Below are 16,258 nucleotides of genomic sequence, written 5' to 3' on the forward strand. Positions count from 1 at the left end.
TGGGCAGAAGCTTGCAATTCTGCTGGAGACCGCTGACACTGCAAAAATTGCTATTTACTCATTTCTTCTCTTATCATAATGCATGCATTTAAAGGCCTCATCTGACCTATGCCTTTTCAACATTTACATATCATATGATGCCACAACCCAAAACCAACCTATTGGATCTATTGTGTTTATACGTTGCTCCCCATAAATGATGTCAATCAGATATTTTCATCTACATACCAACGCAAATACCTCTTTACATTTTTGATTAATAATGATCTTCGTATCTAATATGGTAATCCACCACCACCACCTGCACTAGGTTCATCTAAATCAGTATAACTGACTCTACCTCTTCTTGCTCTGGGATCTTCACCACCTGGAGGTGGAAGTGGTAAAGTGCCTTGACCTCCATCTCTTGATGCCGAAGAATGATTATTATTGGAAGCATAACCACCCATTCTAGCTGCTAATCCTATACCTTCACCGTTACTTCTTTGTTGTTGTTGTTGATATGGTTGATTATTGAACCCAAAGTTCATATTTGGATTCATTGCTCCATTCATATTGCCCATTAACATTGCTTGCTGCATTTGCATCATCATCATCATTTGTTGTTGCATCATATTCATATTTGCTCCTCCACCTGCTGCTTGATTGGATCCATCAAAGATTGTTGCTGGATTAGGTAATGTAGATGGGTTGACTGCCATCAATAGTGGGTTTGCGATTGGTAAGGAAGATAATAATCGATCGTCAACGGCTGCAGGTGTTGATAATGATGGTTGAAGATGTTGTGGATCGAGAACATAGTTGTTCAATGTAGAAATCTGTCAAGGGTAGAGAATACAGCCCCATCAGTATGACGTGCATACACAGAACTCATAATCTTATAGATACTCACGTCATCGATTTTTGCCTTGGTGACTTCAGGATGTTTCACAAGAATATGTTTGATAACAAATTCAGGAGCCCTGAAAAGCTTGTTACAATCTTTACATCTATATTTACTAGCTTCTTCTTGTTTGATCAATGGCGCGCAGAGTTTCTTGGTTTCACTGCGATCCGAAGTCGAATTAAGCATAACCCTGGCCTATATGCAAAATAAGGGCAAACTCACGCTTCAACGTCTCTTCCTCCATATTCAGCCACGTCAACGTCTTCCAACAGAGGTTTAATCTTTGTGTCTAAACCTTCAGCCCATTTCTCATCCTGAGTTTTTTGTGGGAAGAATTGCTTCTTTCCTTGTTCTTTACCACCAGCACCGTGGGAGTCTAAATTAGATTTGTTAGGCTGTTCAGTAGGAAGTTCAGTTTCTCGCAATTCACGGTCTTCATCTCCTTCATCCACTGCTCTATCTTGAGCATCATGTGTTTCAGCTAAATTTGCTGTACCATTCACTTCTACATTTTCGCCGTTGTTTCCGGCGTTCTCTTCGATTTCACTGATTGTACTTGGATGAGGTCTCATATGACCAATACACTTTCGGTGCAATTCTTCGGCAAAAGACATAGGAGCTACACAATAGTAACACGTGGCGAGACCATGTCGAAGGTAAGCAAGCCATTGATCAAGGATGATCCGAGACTACAGGTAATCTCTATCAGCTTGATTGCGATGCTCTGTTTGCTAACGCGATTTATGAGGCTTACTTTGCGCAACTTTTTCTCTTCATCAAGATCATCCCCGACTAACCCTGTTGTTTCTAAGAGCCTTTGAACGGTTTCTTCAACGATATCACTGACTTTCTCCCGTAACCCAGCGACCTTCTTTTCTCCATTTTCAGCTTTAGCAGCAGTCGCTTCGCCTTCGGCTTCTATTTTGTCTTCATCCTCCTCATCGTCGCCTAAGAGTTCTTCTTCTAGCTTGATGGCTAACGTTTTTGCTTTTTCTCCGTCGTGTATCAGTCTCTTCAAGGTGTTTGAAAGTGGAGGTGTTACTCTCAATCTACCGATAGTGGGTGTAGAATTTACCGACATATGGAAAGTGAATCCATCGATCTAAGCTAAAGTAAGCTCAATGATCACCATCAGAAGTTGAAGAAAGTCCCAAGCCTACCTTCTGCCCGTCAAGCTTGTTGATGACTTCCGAGATATCTACATCATCCCCATATTGTGCCCAAGCCACACGGTGGAAAGATTTCTTTTGAGCAGGCTCGGAAACAGCAAGCCATTGAAATCCAGGTATTCGAGCGAAAAGCTCTTCAAGTTCCTTTCGGCTTGTTGTAGGGGGAGCAGTCTTGACAAAGACTTGTTTTGGTTTGGGCGCGATTTCAGTTCGTAGGGTATCATCGCCTCCGTTCCAGTTTCCTCCATCTCCCAAAGCTCTATCGAGACCTTCAGGCTCATCGTGATCATTCAGACGAGACTTTTCTCCTGATTTGCCCTCAGCTTCCGACATGTCGAACTCGACTGTATCAAAAACACCTGATCTGAGGTCTTCTAAATGTTTCTCGGCCAGTGGTACTCTTCCTTGACGATTTAGTCGTCTTCGGAAAGCAACAAATTCAGGAAGATGCGAATATCTCTCTTGGAACCATATGGAGTCTTTGTGAGTTAGGAACAAGGCATATAGCTACGTAAAGTTGAAGTCAGCATACTGATGGCTCAATCTTTTTGATTGTATACTCCAGCATAGTGGTTGAGAAGGATACTCACTTGTCTAGATGTAAATTCCCTTCTATACCTCTCATAACGTTTTGCCATACCAACTTTTTCTTTGGCTTCAGAAGCATTGGCATCACCAGATTCAATCAATTCTCGGTGTCTTCTAGTTTCTTCTTCATCTGCTTTGGCGGTTTGAGGATGCGAAGCTCTGAACCATTCTGCGAATTGACGGAATGATAATAAGGTTTCTACTGATGCTGGATCTGGTAGATTGTTGGCATATCGTGAAGACATATGAGGTGGTAAGTGTGATGGAGGTGGAGAAGGTGAATGCATTCTTTGTCTATGTGATGGACCTAATGGTGAAGGTGAACGTCTTCTTTTTGGTCTATCTGAAATATCGAAAATCAACCTCGTAAGCTGTGCCCAGTAAATACAGTGAAATGCTGAGCTTACCATAATCGTCTTCCCAATGACTACCACCACCTCTTGGACCACCTCTATCATAATCATCATAATCTCTTCTGCCATATCTATCTTCTGGATCAGGATCTAATTCTCTTCTTGGGAACTCTCTATCCCTTCTTCCTCTATCGTAATCATCTCTACTATCAAACCTGATAGGCGGAGGTGGGATTGGAGGTAAATCTGAATGTCGATGGGGTATAGGTGCAAATCCACCTCTACTGAATCCTGGTCTGTCTTCATGTTCCCTTTCACCAGCAGGTGGATATTCTCGTGGTGGTGGTGGAGGTGAACGCGAACGTGATCCGCCTATATTCGCCATGGTGACTATTATCATATATCAGTTCGACACTCCTATTTCACTTGAAGCCGATCAAGCCCTCCGTAGCATTATCAAATAATCCTCTAGCCGTCACGTAGGCTTTTACTAAAAAGTATACCCAGGTCGTATTCATGAGACCACTACTACTTACCCGTAAATAAACAATAAAGCAGAAGTCTCGGAAGTTTATCACGAAGATGGAAGATGTACCTCTTCTATTCGATTCAATGGATTGGCAGCCATGATTGATCCATTATCGAATTGAGATATCATTGAAGAAGTCGCGTAAAATGATCCAATTGTGGTTTTGAAGTGGTTGACGCATTTCGTGAACAAAGGAAGGAGAAAGAGTAAAAAACATTTGATGAGCTATTATGATCAACGTGATAATGATATAGTAAACTAAGATATACCTTTTTAGCAAATGTCAACGATATTACTCTACCCTAGTAGGAAAGATCTCTGTTCTATGGAAAGATAAGATATGATATGAAATCAATAACATTAACCCATAAAATACCTCATCTCTTGCATAGACAGAGTAACGTAGTAACCGGAATTATACAGGTGAAGGGAGGCTATACAGTATGGATCAACGTGGTATACAGCTAGCGGGATTTCGGTATTTACGATTGTGTGGCACTCTGGCTGATAATGGAATGTAGGGTAAAATGAGTTTAGGGTTCCATAGTCGATCTCATTTGCGGGGCAGCAGTCAAAGCTTGAAATGAATCGTCATCACTCATATCAACCCCGCGTTCACCACCAAAAGGAGATGTCCGGCTAATCCGACCGAGGAATACAATTGGTATCATCAGCCTGAGCAACGGATATATATATCCTAAGCCTATCAACACACCTAATACTTATATAAGAACATCTTATTTTCTCATACCCTTATTCCATATATCATACGTCTGTAACAACCACTCGCAATGTCCTTCTTAACTCTGCGTACAGCTAGCAGAACAGTTCCAAGAGCTTTTGCTCCACTTTCAGCAAACTTACACACTTCAACTTCCGTTTCCGCTAGTAACAAAGTAACTCCTGGAGGTGTTACAGGGGATTCTGATCCTGAAACTGATCCCAAGAAAGGTGGTGATGGATTCTTCGGTGTAAGTTCTTCACGTCCTGTTCTATTTCTCGAGCTTTGAACTGATATTGATGTTGGATGGGGTCTAGTCATTATTGTACGGATCAAAAGATGCTAAAGCAGCAGGATTAGTTGAACCATCAAACGAAAAACATCATTCAAAATTAGTTGGTAGAGGTAAATATGTACATGAAAAAATAACACATTCAGTTATACCTTCAAAGAGGGAAGAGTATTTGGCTGCAGCAGAAAAATATTTCAAAGAATTGATTGATCATAATGGTGAATTTGGTAGAGTTAAATTAACAGGTTCATGGGAATCTGTCATTGGTACAGTGGGAGAATTCACACATATTTTAGAATATGAAGGTTATAAAGGTTATGATGAAACTAATAGAGCATTAAAGAAAAGTCAGGTGAGTTTAAATATCCTTTATCTTGCATTTCGCTCGAAATCACGCAGATATGCAGTCATCACCAGTAATACTAATACACCCTTCAACTAATTAATCAGGAAATGCAATCTCTCCAATCTTCAATACTTCCATTAATAAGCTCTAGACAACATCAAATCGTATCTGAATTCAGTTTCTGGCCATCCTCACCACCACATGATAGTGGTTTCCCAGATGGAGGTATTTTCGAAATGAGAACTTATCAATTACAACCTGGTAAATTGTTAGATTGGGAATACGCTTGGAGAAGAGGTTTAGAAGCCAGAAAGAGATTCGTTGTGAGTATAGCAATTTATCGTATCATAATTAATGGCAGATTGATCGAATTACAACAAGTGGTTCAAAGCTTATCTCCCCTTAACCTCGTTAGCAACCCGTCGGAGCTTTCTTCTCGCAAGTAGGACAACTTCATGAAGTTCACCATATCTGGCAATACCCGTAAGTGAAAAGGCTATATACTGCGTCAGTCCAGTGGTCCACTTTAGCTAATTAATACTCTAAAATAGTGACATGGAAACACGTAAACACACTAGAGATCAAGCTTGGAGTGTAGGAAGTTGGAGTGATACCGTTCAAGAAGTAAGTCGCATTTCTCTCAAAGATTATCGAATATGATGTGAGAGGTATCGAACTTATTTTCTCCTCCTATAGACCGTCAAATTAGCTCAAAGCATGAAATCAACAATTATGGTACCTTGTTCATGGAGTCCATTGAAGTAAACTGGTTGAAAGGAAGTAAAGAAGTAATGAGAATGTTCAAATAATCAAGCAAAGTATTTAGTATATCGCAGATAAGGAGAACCGTTTGTAGGAAGGAATCCATGAATCGATAAGTAATAAACCCTTGTATACTATATGAACAATCATAAAAGGATGCATTGAACTACCTTACTATCTTGTTTGCAGGACTACTTAACAATTTCTATGCATGTAACCGATATACAGATAACGATTCTTTCATGGCTGACGTGTACAAACGTCAACTTTGGGCTAAAGGATGGGTCTGTGCGCTACCACGATCGAATATAGATTTTCCTCCTAACAAGGAGCTTGATCATTTCTCTTGGTTTACATCATCCGACAATATCATCTCATCCTCCTTCCTTCTTCTTTCGTTCTTTCTTCTTCGTCTTCTTCTTCTTCTCTGACTCTGTTATCATTATCCTTCTATCTGTTGTTTGGTGTTTCAATCGTAGTTCCCAGGCAGCTGACCACGAGTGATCTGCCCTCTTTCGGACTTGAGGTGAGTCTTTCTCTACTCAACTGGGTGGGAACTGGTTAGGTTTTCAAGTTGTGGATCGATACTATAAAGAAGAGGAAAACGAACGCAAGAAGTAAGGAAGAAGAAGTTGTCTTCAGCCTTTGGTCATTGGGAATTTCCGATGTTTCTTGAACATCGAAACATCGTTATCGAAAGATTTGAATGGTTATTGACTGACCATATTTCCTCTCATGTTTTGGATAAACAGATCAGTTGGTAGTCAAGGTAAGTCGAGGCTAAGGTGATATCTGATCGAGCTGACAGTCTTTCCTCACGCCAGATGTCACATCATCCAGCACGACATCCTTATCGGCAAGTTTCCCCATTCGTTCAACAGCCGGTTTTCACCTCCCACTCATCTATGAGTGCAAACACCGCTCCATTCCATCCTCCTGCATTTGCTCAAACAGCTCGAAGCTCACCTCAAGAGCCTCCTCGAAATGGTCCTCGAGGCTCAGCAAATGGAAGTGGTCATCTTCGTCCACACCAGCCTTCGGATAAAGCTTTCCCTGGCGCTTTTCCTGGTAATCCAAATTCAAGACATGCTCAGCAAACATCTCAAGGTCAAGCCCAAAATCCGCTTCATCCGCAGATGGTACGAAAATCAACCAACAACGGATTCCCTCAAGACCAAAACGGTCTTCCTGTAGACAACAATCAGCAACAAGCAGCAAATCAGTATCAAAATACAACTTCTGTTCTGAAATCTGCACTAAAACCCACTCGACAATTACCGTCTGAAGGTCTAATTGAACAACGACAAAAAGAAGAGGAAATCGAAAATTTCTCGCCACCACACCAGCAACCCGGTCCACGAAACACAAGGCGTCAAAGATCCCAGTCGGTCGGCCCAAATGGCATTCTTCCTCAACCTGAATCCCAATATCAAGGTACACCGCCTAACTATATGAGTCAACAACATCAGATAGTAACCCCCATTTCTGATCGTCCACGAATGACTCGACAATCCTCGATGCCACCGATGCATCCTGCTCATACCGCTTGGGAGGATCAATCGAGGTCAGATGACTCGGTGTCACAGAGAAGTTCAATGCAGTCAAGGCAATCATCACCTGAAGCCACTTTAGCTGAAAGTGTTCACCGAGGTAGATCGGCCTCCATGATTAATGGAAGAAGGCTTCCTGTCGACGAATGGCAAGATCAAAATCAAATGTATTCCGATTCTTTTAGGAGACCTGACAGATATAAGTCTCAACAAGAAGCTGCTCCAGTGCCTTCAGAATTGGCAGAGCTCTTGGAAGGGCAGAATGTTTACGAGGCTATGGTAAGTGTTTTTCTCTTCTAGCTTCTGCTATTTCACGCCAACAAATATGTTATATAACGCTCGTAGAGGATCAAGGATGAATGGTATCCACAAGCTTTTTCAAGAAAGGGTGCAGAGATCAATAGACTTTCAGCGAAGATCATGGAGTTGAAACAGGCGATACAACATAAGTCTGGAGGTCTCGCACAAGCTAATAGTTTCGCTCAACGAACGAAAGAAATGTAAGTCAACTCGTTGAGTCTCGCTAACACTTTTGCATGCTGATGAACCATATACTGTAATCTTCAGTCAAAGCCAGAAAGACCTCGAAAGAGCTGAGGTTGATCGTATTGAGCAAGAGCGTTATGACAATCTGACCAAACTTATGGATCAGAATGCCGAAGAAATGAAGAACTTCCGATCACAGGAGGTTACACCTGTTGCTGATAGTAAGTTCGGTTGCTACAAGTAAATCGAAAGACAGCTGAGAACCCATTTACCATAGAACTCAATGATCTTGCAACCACTTTCACGACAATTCGTTCCTCTTTAAGTGGCTTGAAAGAGGAGATCATTGAAAGCTCCAAGACAGAGGTAAAAGTTGCAAAGCGGGAAACTGCTCAACTGAAGGAGAAACTGTGAGTTTGCGCAGATACCCTACATTTTCGACTACTTATTAGTCGTATCTACCTGTGTGCTAACATTCATTTTCCGCATCAGTGGCAAGCTGGAAACTAAGCTTGAGCATTACGAAGGAGCCATTGCTCCTGCCTTACAGAAGCTAGATGGGGCAATGAATGAGTAAGTGGTACAACATCCTCACCATAATCACAGTGTGGCTGATTGCATATAAATTGTAGATCCAGGAAAGGAGATGAAACCGACCATCCTGGTTTAGATGCCTTGGTACGCAGGAATACCGAGCTCAGTGACAAACTGATCACTGCTGAAAAAGAGTCAGTGAATTCTTTCGGGTATTCTAGTAACAGCTAACAAGCTTTATTTCTGTTAGATTGGTCATAGTTCAACAAGCTTTCGAGAAAGCTCAAAAGGCTGGAGAGTCCTATGAAAGCCTCATCGAGGAATATTTAAACCTTCTAAAACAGAAAGGGTGCGATGGATCTGACCCAAGAATAATGCTTTCTGAATTAGAAGAAAAACATAGAGGTGACATTAAAGATTTAAAGAATCGATACGCCACGGAGCTGGAGAATGAAAAATTGAGAGTAAAGAAAGCAATAAGTATGATTGAAGAGTAAGTGAAATTTCTCAGAGTAGTGATCGCTTGAAAGATGCCCATGAAGAAGCTCTCTCCGCTAACTGTTCTACGTAGGCTGCAAATGGAGGCTGAGAAGAACGAAACGGCTTTATCCGAGCATGAAAGCCTAATAATTCAGGTTGCTGAACTGAAAGAGAAAGCGCAACAGCTAGAAGCATCGATAAAAGAAGCTTATGACCAAAAGTCAGCAGTAGAGGATAAGCATGAAGGCTGCAGTACCATACTACAGGTATGTGTTTTGATTATTCTTTAAATCTACTAAGACCATGTCCCTCTGCAGGAAACAAAAGCTAGATTAGCTGAGACCGAAAGAACCGTCCTTCAACTTCGAAATAAAGTCTCTGAAGTGGAACAACAAGTAGGTTGTCACTTGCTCCTTTGTCAGCTCCTGTACAAGCCAAACATTGACACAATGGGTAGGATCTCAAATATCTCAAGAATGAGCTGAAAACTCAAACTTCTCTTCTGAAGCAAGTCTCTTCTTCTGCAGGTTTCACCAAAGCTTCTGATACCTCATTGGATGTGATCACGGTCAGTCTGATATCACCTCGGATAATTGTTTAAGCTTGATTGACACGTCCTTTCTGCAGCTCCAAGGAGACCTACAAGCCTGCCGTCAAGTGAGTAGACTGTGACTTAAACAGCATCTGATGAACTGCTAATAAGTTTTAACTCTTGTTCAGGAGCTTGAAATGAAAACGGTCAAGCTAGAAGAATACGAGAAAAGATTTATGGAAGATCCTGAAGCCGCCATAGATCGTTATAGGAATGGCCAATATGTGGGTCCCCAGTCTCTGTTACTAGCTGTAAGTCGAGAGCTAATACTTGTTGTTGTAGACTGCCAGCGAGCTTAGATTGGTCCAATGGGCAGAAAATGGTCAAAAAGGTATGTGTGGAGCTAGTTATCCCATTGCTGAAACGGATATCATAGGTGATTTCGAAGGGAAGGAACGCACTTATAGTGAGTGGCCCACAATCCGTTCGTGTCGTAAGCTGATCCTTATGTTGACCGTTATAGAAAATAACATAAAATCGGTGAGTACATACCTGCAGTTGGTCAACAGCATTAGCTTACTGTGCCTTGTGCGACACCTAAGTTGAGCTCACAGATCGAAAAGCTCAAAACTGAGATTGAGGCGAAAGACAAAGAAATTAAAGTAGGTTATACATACTGAGACCGACACCAAGGACGTTCAGCTGATACGTCTTCAAGTCTCTTGCAAAGAAAACATCTGCACAAGAGAGCAATACTAAAGTGGTTAATTTCGAGCAAGATGTGAGTTTTCAATCTTTACGTGGCCAAGGGATAGTGAAGCTGATCGTCACTTTCGCTTATATTTCGCCATCCATATTCAAAGTCTGCACCTTCAATGCAACAACCAGCTGTGAAATCCATCAGTGCTACCTCATCTAACGAGAAAACCGAAAAAGCCAAACGCTACCTTAGCCACGACGCAGATGAGGAGGGTTGCCCAAGTCGAGTCGGTAACAAAAAACCACGATTATTCGATCCTCGACCAGGTGAAGAAGAAGATGAACTTTGGGATGAATTGGAGTTCCCTACTCTGCCTGACGAAACATTAGGCGACAATAACGGGAAAAGGTTCGAAGCGACAGAACCTGTAAGTGGAAATCCACTAATGTTTCCAGTACATACCAGCTAAATGTAGGCATTACTTCTCATAGAACAAATCTTCGAAAGACAAGATCTCAGAAGAGACTATCTCATCTGACCTTACTGATCATGAAGATGATCAAGTTGAGGAATCGATCGAGCCATCGGAGGCATCACAAACGGTTTTTCCTCCAATATCCCAAAAACGATTTCCTCGTACTGAACGACTTCCCTCTGAAAGCGGTACCAACAACACCAAACCCTCTAACTCCAAGCCACGAAAACCCTCATCGAAAGGAAAGTCTAAGAAGGATAGTGACGACGACTACATGCCATCATCCACTCAACCTAGAAAGATTGACAAGAAGAAGCAGACTGGTCGAACTTCCGCCTAGATGTCCTGGTAAACATCGTCTTTTGCGATTCGCAATCTCATAAATGGTAGTTCCCAACCACATATATTTCTTTTTCTGTCTCGTATTATCAATGATTAGCTATTAATTTCTCTTTTTCATTGGGCTAATATCATCCCTTTTCATTCATATAACTATATTTCGATCAGAATTAAGTGAAGTCATGCATATATGTGTATAGAACGACAAGTCAATAGGTTTAATCGATCAAACTATAACAGATGGTGCCTAGTGACAGTATGATTACCGATTTAACCGATCTGACGCGTCAAGATCTACGACCAGATAATCAAAATCTATGGTACGAGGAGTGTAAGATAGTAAATATGTCGTCATAACCAGAAAAGAGTTTGATTTTTCGATCGAATGAATTTTCGATGAAACATATTTGACTGAGAATGCGAGCTGAGATGTGAGAAACACGAAGAGATGGTGACTGAATGGTAAATAATCATCGATCGATTCGTCAGATTAGATGTATACACAGACACCGTCATTGATTTTATTGTGATTGATATATAGTCTGGTTAGATAGATTGAGAAATCGATATTACTTATCTATCTTTGTATAATCGATAACTAATCTATATATCATCTCAGCAACTAAAGCTTTATCACCCCAACCAACAATCAACTAAATATACTCAAACAATATGGCAAGAAACAGTACATCCTCAAATAGAAAGAAGGTCTTGATTGTCGGTGCAGGTGCGGCTGGTATGTCATGTGCAGATGGGTTGGGTAATCATCCTGATCGATTTGATGTAACTATTATTGGTGAGTCTTGGTGTACCACTCAGATATCACATATACATGCAGTAAGTTCAGCTGCTAATATTATGATTGATGATAGATGCACAAGCATATTGTGGTGGACAAGCATTTTCGATTCCTATAGATGAAAAAGCACATGGAGCAAATTGGATGAATCAAGGTGTTCAAGGTGGATCATATATATATCAACATACATTTCATCATTTTAGAAAATGTGGATATGAAGAAGAACCTGTTGAATTACAAGTATCATTTGGAAAAGGTGATAAATTTTGGACAAATTTATTTCCAACAAATTTAGTAAATTCTCATGCTTCAGATATTAAGAAATTTAATAGATTTTTGAAAATTGTTAGATGGACAGAAGTTTTTTGGGCTTTAATTCCAATAAAGATATCATGTAAAATGGCTGGTTTATCAGATCAATTTTTGGATTATATGTTGTTCCCTTCTTTAGCTCTTTTCTTGGGTAAGTTTGGACGGAAATTGGAACGTTATTTGCGAAATGTTGGAAGATTTTGAAATGATGACTAACCGGTCAATTCTCGCCTATGTAGGTACTGGTAATGCCACACCTGATCTACCAACAGTGATGATGGAAAGATTATATACTTCACCAACTTACGGAATGTGGTATCCTCACGATCCAAAATCAATGTCATCTAACTTACCACCTATGGTAGTCTTCCCAGAAAGTAGTGAATTTTATAGAACATGGCAACGCAAATTAGAGGAAAGAGGTGTTACCGTGAGTCATACGTGGTATTTTGTGCTACTCAGGTCTTGTATCTGATCTTGTATTCTGAGCAGGTTCGACTCAACACCGAATTAGACAGTGTATTATCTAGAGATCCAGTTGTAAGAGTCATGTTAAGACCACGAAGACAAGAAGAAGATTTACATAATGCAGTTGGCAAAGATCAAGATTTACCTTCACATGAAGAAGTTTATGATGAAATTGTCATATGTACATTAGCTGATACAGCTAAAAGAGTATTAGGTAAAGAAGCTACCGGACGAGAAAAATGGGTATTAGGAAATACAAAATGGTCTGATGATATCACAGTAACACATACTGATGTTGATTATATTAAGAAATACTATACTATTGAATATGATGAAAATCAAGCTATTGAAAATATAAATGGAAGAGATGATTCTCAAAGAGTAAGAAAAGGTGAAAATGAATTTCAACCAATGTATTTAATTAAACAAGTACCTAAAAATCCAAGATTATTAGAAATGTGTTTTGATTGTTCAAATTTTCAATATCAATTAGATAAAACAAAACCTTTAGATCAACATATTTATCAAACTATTTTCTTAAATAAAAGAGATAAAAATACTTGGACAATAGATGAAATTAACAAAGATAAAATTATTAGAGAAGATTGGTGGCATCAATTATGTCATTCATGGACACATTACGCTTTTGTTGTACCTTTTATTTGGTTATTAAATAGAAATAAAAAACATACAACTTATGCTGCTGCTTGGACTTTGGTTAACGCTCATGAAGTAGCTGTTATTTCAGGTACTGTAAGTTGAACCTTTCTCTCTTGTGATAAATTAGGTTGGTTTTTTAAGATATCTTTTTGCTGATCATAAATAATATTTTTTCCTCATAGGCTGCAGCATATAAATTAGGTGCAGATTATCCTGAAGATTTATACAAGAATGATTTCGCAAGAAAAGCATTCAAATCTTATTTATTCTTAACTCATGGTTTGACTTTAGCCAAGAATAGAATCAGAAAATCAAGTATTCAAGCTTAAAGTTTTCACAATGATTACAACTCATTCTTCAATTTAAAGCTATGATTTCTTGTGCTATTGTATTACTAGTGTTCTCGTTTTGACCTTATTAGAGTGGAAAATTCTTGATGCTCCAGAGGAAGTCAGTCGTTATATTCAGTATAATAACCCTGTAGCTATTTAGTAATATTGTTTTCTATTAATTGATTTCCTTCTATGCATTTTTATAATATATCTTACATCGCTTCACGGTGACATGAATTCAAAATTGGTATCATCTGCATGAAAATAGATCAAAACGAATACTAATATCGGGTATATACGTTTGTATGTGAAACAAGAAGAGTTGCCGGCAAAGGATTTGAAAGGAATGTCGAGCTAATAGCAAGAGCAGAATCGACCTATGTATATGGAAGCACAGATATCTATATTATGCAATAGCAAAAGTGGGTTGATCGTAAGGTAAGATGATTTAAGAGGCTTTCGGCAGACTTAGAACCCGATACTTGGCGAAGCTGATCTATCGACCTTGACCTTCGAATGAAGATAGATAATCGGATAACTGCGATGAGGATGAGACCACAAATACGTCAATGACGAACTTGGATTTGCTCAATAAAGTGGAAGGCCACGACTCACTTTCAAAGCACCCATTCTAAGTTGATCACCCAAATTTTGAACATCAGGATTTGCCATAACTCTACCTGCCATATCTCTTAAACCTCTTTCTAAACCTTGAATAGTTTCATTGTCCATTAAACTATCACCATTGTTGTGTGGACCACCACCATTTCCATATTCATCATCATCATCTTCTTCTGGTCTACCGAAATATGCATTTGATGAAATGGCTGTAGCACCTTGGAAATCTCTTAATCTAGATTGTGCTTCATTGGCGGCTTGTGGATCATATGTCCCTCTGCCGAAATACATATCTGATGAGATACCTAATATCGCACATATGGAAATTATGTCAATATTCCATCAAATTTATGAATATTTAGTATGATCGAAACTGAACTGACCTTTTTGATTTCCGAATTTATCTCTTGCTGCATGAACATCATCAACTTGAGCAGCTCGACTACAATCAGACCCCAAGAGTTGATTTATCAGTTGTTATCCCTTAAGCCAGAATAGAATCTATCCAACTCTGTTGGGTGATTTGTTCAACTCACGATTTCGTTTGAGCGGGTGCAGCTTGACCAACAGTTTGACCGAAACCTAATTTGACTGGAGCAGGTTTACTTTCTTCTCTTCTTGCCGAGCTTGTATTAGCACTGCTCAATGGAGTTGATGATCTAGATGAAGAAGCAGCTTGTTGTTTTCTCCTTTCTTCTGCTTCACGTTCTTTCAAAGCTTTGGCTTCTTCTTCCTCTTTTTTCTTGTCATAACCTAATCTTTTAATTCTTTCTTCTTCTTCTAAAGCTTTACGTTGTGCTTCTTCAAAATTAATCGTTGTAACTGCTTTTTTAGCACCTAACTTACCTCCTAATCTACCACCTCCTACACTACTTGTGGTACCAGAAGTAGAAGTTGAAGGTGTAGTAGAAGAAGATAATCTAGATGATGCGATTGGTCTAGTTGATCCTGATCCAGTAGCACTAGTACGTAAAGATGATGAACTGATTGTTCTTGGCCCAGTTGTTGTAGGTGGTTTCATACCTATTGAAGGTGGTCCGGTGGGTTTAGAGCCAGCAGGAGCAGGAGAAGCAGGCTTAGAAGTAGCTGGTGATGGTTTATCCCATGATGAGAAGAAATCATCGTCGCCTCCAGCAGCTTTGGATGGTGATGCCATCGGTGTTAATTCAAGTCCATCTATGTGAATACCATGTGGGTTTCTGATTATCGCGATACACATTCGGCATGATCAGCTCACACCACTTACTCGTACAGCGTAGAAAAACGATGCCACCTGGTATTGAAACTTACCTTGTAGCATCTTCAGCTATACGTCTAGCTAATTCTTCTTTATACAATCCAGCTTGTCTACTTGTATATCTACCTCTTGCATCGGAATTTGCAGGTGGTAATAAATTTGCTCCACCATGTTTAGTGAAAAATTCTCTTATTGGTCCATTACCTCCTACTTTCAATGTACGAAGTTGTTGCAATGACCAAGAATCAAGATTTGTTGATCTACAAAAAGATGTTAATAAAGATTAGATTCTTTCCTCGCATTAACCTTAACGGTACACGTTGGGGATGGTATCGTGACAGACATGTGATCCACCTGATATCTTGAAGCAACACCTATATGAAGTGAAGAAGCGGGATGATTTTACTCACCTGACAAAAGAGATGTGTACACCTAAATTACGATGAACTGAAGAACAATCTAAACATAGATAAATACCAAAGGTAACTGAAGTCCAAGTTGGATTCTTAGCCCCACAATCGAAGCATTGCTATATTATGGTCGAAAGAGAATTACATGTCAGCTGACTATGATTCTGGTAGACCTTCATTGAAATAGCTGCCATCGTTTTAGATTATGTATACGACGTGTTTGATGATCAATTGAAGGTAATTCAAACTCACCTTGTTGGCTTTTTGTGCTTTCAAATGAGCGAAAGTAGCTGTTGTCTGAGCTTTTGTTGGGTCCATTTTGTATTCCTTCTCTGTCGAATGAAGCTTTTGACAAGATCAGAAAGATATCACGACCTGCATATGTGTATTTGAAGATGAATAGATGTTGGTGATGATGATGATGATGATGATGATCTGAACAACTTGGACGCGCTGTTGGAGTTAAAGAAAGGTCAAGTTTCAGTTTAACCACGGTTGCTCGGTTGATCGTCAACGTGGCGTGAAGACACTGTAGCATACTAGTACCCATAAAATATAACATGGAGCAAAGTGGCGGAATATGAAAAACAGCATTTCTATCGCTCTTGATATTTCAGCAGGGAAAAGGATGCATGCATATGATATGACGGCTACATTGAAGCCTGATAGTCATCATGCAT

At 39.8% G+C, this 16,258-nt stretch overlaps 5 protein-coding genes across 5 annotated transcripts; 3 read left to right on the forward strand and 2 right to left on the reverse strand.

Moving 5' to 3' along the window:
- Positions 1 to 275: 275 nt before the first annotated feature.
- L201_000344 (uncharacterized protein) lies at positions 276 to 3,381 on the reverse strand (the record flags this gene model as incomplete). The annotated part of the gene is made up of 7 exons (XM_066216146.1): positions 276 to 818; positions 893 to 1,046; positions 1,109 to 1,575; positions 1,641 to 1,988; positions 2,047 to 2,562; positions 2,646 to 2,986; positions 3,051 to 3,381. 7 exons carry the CDS (start codon positions 3,379 to 3,381, stop codon positions 276 to 278), a joined length of 2,700 nt encoding a protein of 899 aa, XP_066072243.1.
- Positions 3,382 to 4,316: 935 nt separating this feature from the next.
- On the forward strand, positions 4,317 to 5,649 carry L201_000345 (uncharacterized protein; the record flags this gene model as incomplete). Its single annotated transcript, XM_066216147.1, has 6 exons — positions 4,317 to 4,496; positions 4,564 to 4,890; positions 4,989 to 5,207; positions 5,300 to 5,367; positions 5,436 to 5,508; positions 5,581 to 5,649. The coding sequence occupies 6 exons, from the start codon at positions 4,317 to 4,319 to the stop codon at positions 5,647 to 5,649; spliced, it is 936 nt and encodes a 311-aa protein (XP_066072244.1).
- An 821-nt stretch (positions 5,650 to 6,470) lies between these two features.
- L201_000346 (uncharacterized protein) lies at positions 6,471 to 10,743 on the forward strand (the record flags this gene model as incomplete). The annotated part of the gene is made up of 18 exons (XM_066216148.1): positions 6,471 to 7,475; positions 7,542 to 7,696; positions 7,764 to 7,903; positions 7,960 to 8,092; positions 8,175 to 8,255; positions 8,315 to 8,410; positions 8,467 to 8,709; positions 8,788 to 8,962; positions 9,014 to 9,091; positions 9,154 to 9,264; positions 9,324 to 9,353; positions 9,417 to 9,512; positions 9,571 to 9,694; positions 9,752 to 9,768; positions 9,843 to 9,890; positions 9,947 to 10,009; positions 10,092 to 10,355; positions 10,420 to 10,743. The coding sequence occupies 18 exons, from the start codon at positions 6,471 to 6,473 to the stop codon at positions 10,741 to 10,743; spliced, it is 3,183 nt and encodes a 1,060-aa protein (XP_066072245.1).
- A 671-nt stretch (positions 10,744 to 11,414) lies between these two features.
- Positions 11,415 to 13,310, forward strand: L201_000347 (uncharacterized protein; the record flags this gene model as incomplete). The annotated part of the gene is made up of 5 exons (XM_066216149.1): positions 11,415 to 11,538; positions 11,615 to 12,004; positions 12,093 to 12,283; positions 12,346 to 13,074; positions 13,164 to 13,310. 5 exons carry the CDS (start codon positions 11,415 to 11,417, stop codon positions 13,308 to 13,310), a joined length of 1,581 nt encoding a protein of 526 aa, XP_066072246.1.
- A 499-nt stretch (positions 13,311 to 13,809) lies between these two features.
- L201_000348 (uncharacterized protein) lies at positions 13,810 to 15,896 on the reverse strand (the record flags this gene model as incomplete). The annotated part of the gene is made up of 7 exons (XM_066216150.1): positions 13,810 to 13,851; positions 13,929 to 14,236; positions 14,315 to 14,373; positions 14,468 to 15,130; positions 15,222 to 15,428; positions 15,579 to 15,697; positions 15,831 to 15,896. 7 exons carry the CDS (start codon positions 15,894 to 15,896, stop codon positions 13,810 to 13,812), a joined length of 1,464 nt encoding a protein of 487 aa, XP_066072247.1.
- Positions 15,897 to 16,258: the final 362 nt, after the last annotated feature.

The sequence above is a fragment of the Kwoniella dendrophila genome, chromosome 1 (genome assembly GCF_036810415.1).
Source record: "Kwoniella dendrophila CBS 6074 chromosome 1, complete sequence".
Classification (NCBI taxonomy): domain Eukaryota; kingdom Fungi; phylum Basidiomycota; class Tremellomycetes; order Tremellales; family Cryptococcaceae; genus Kwoniella; species Kwoniella dendrophila.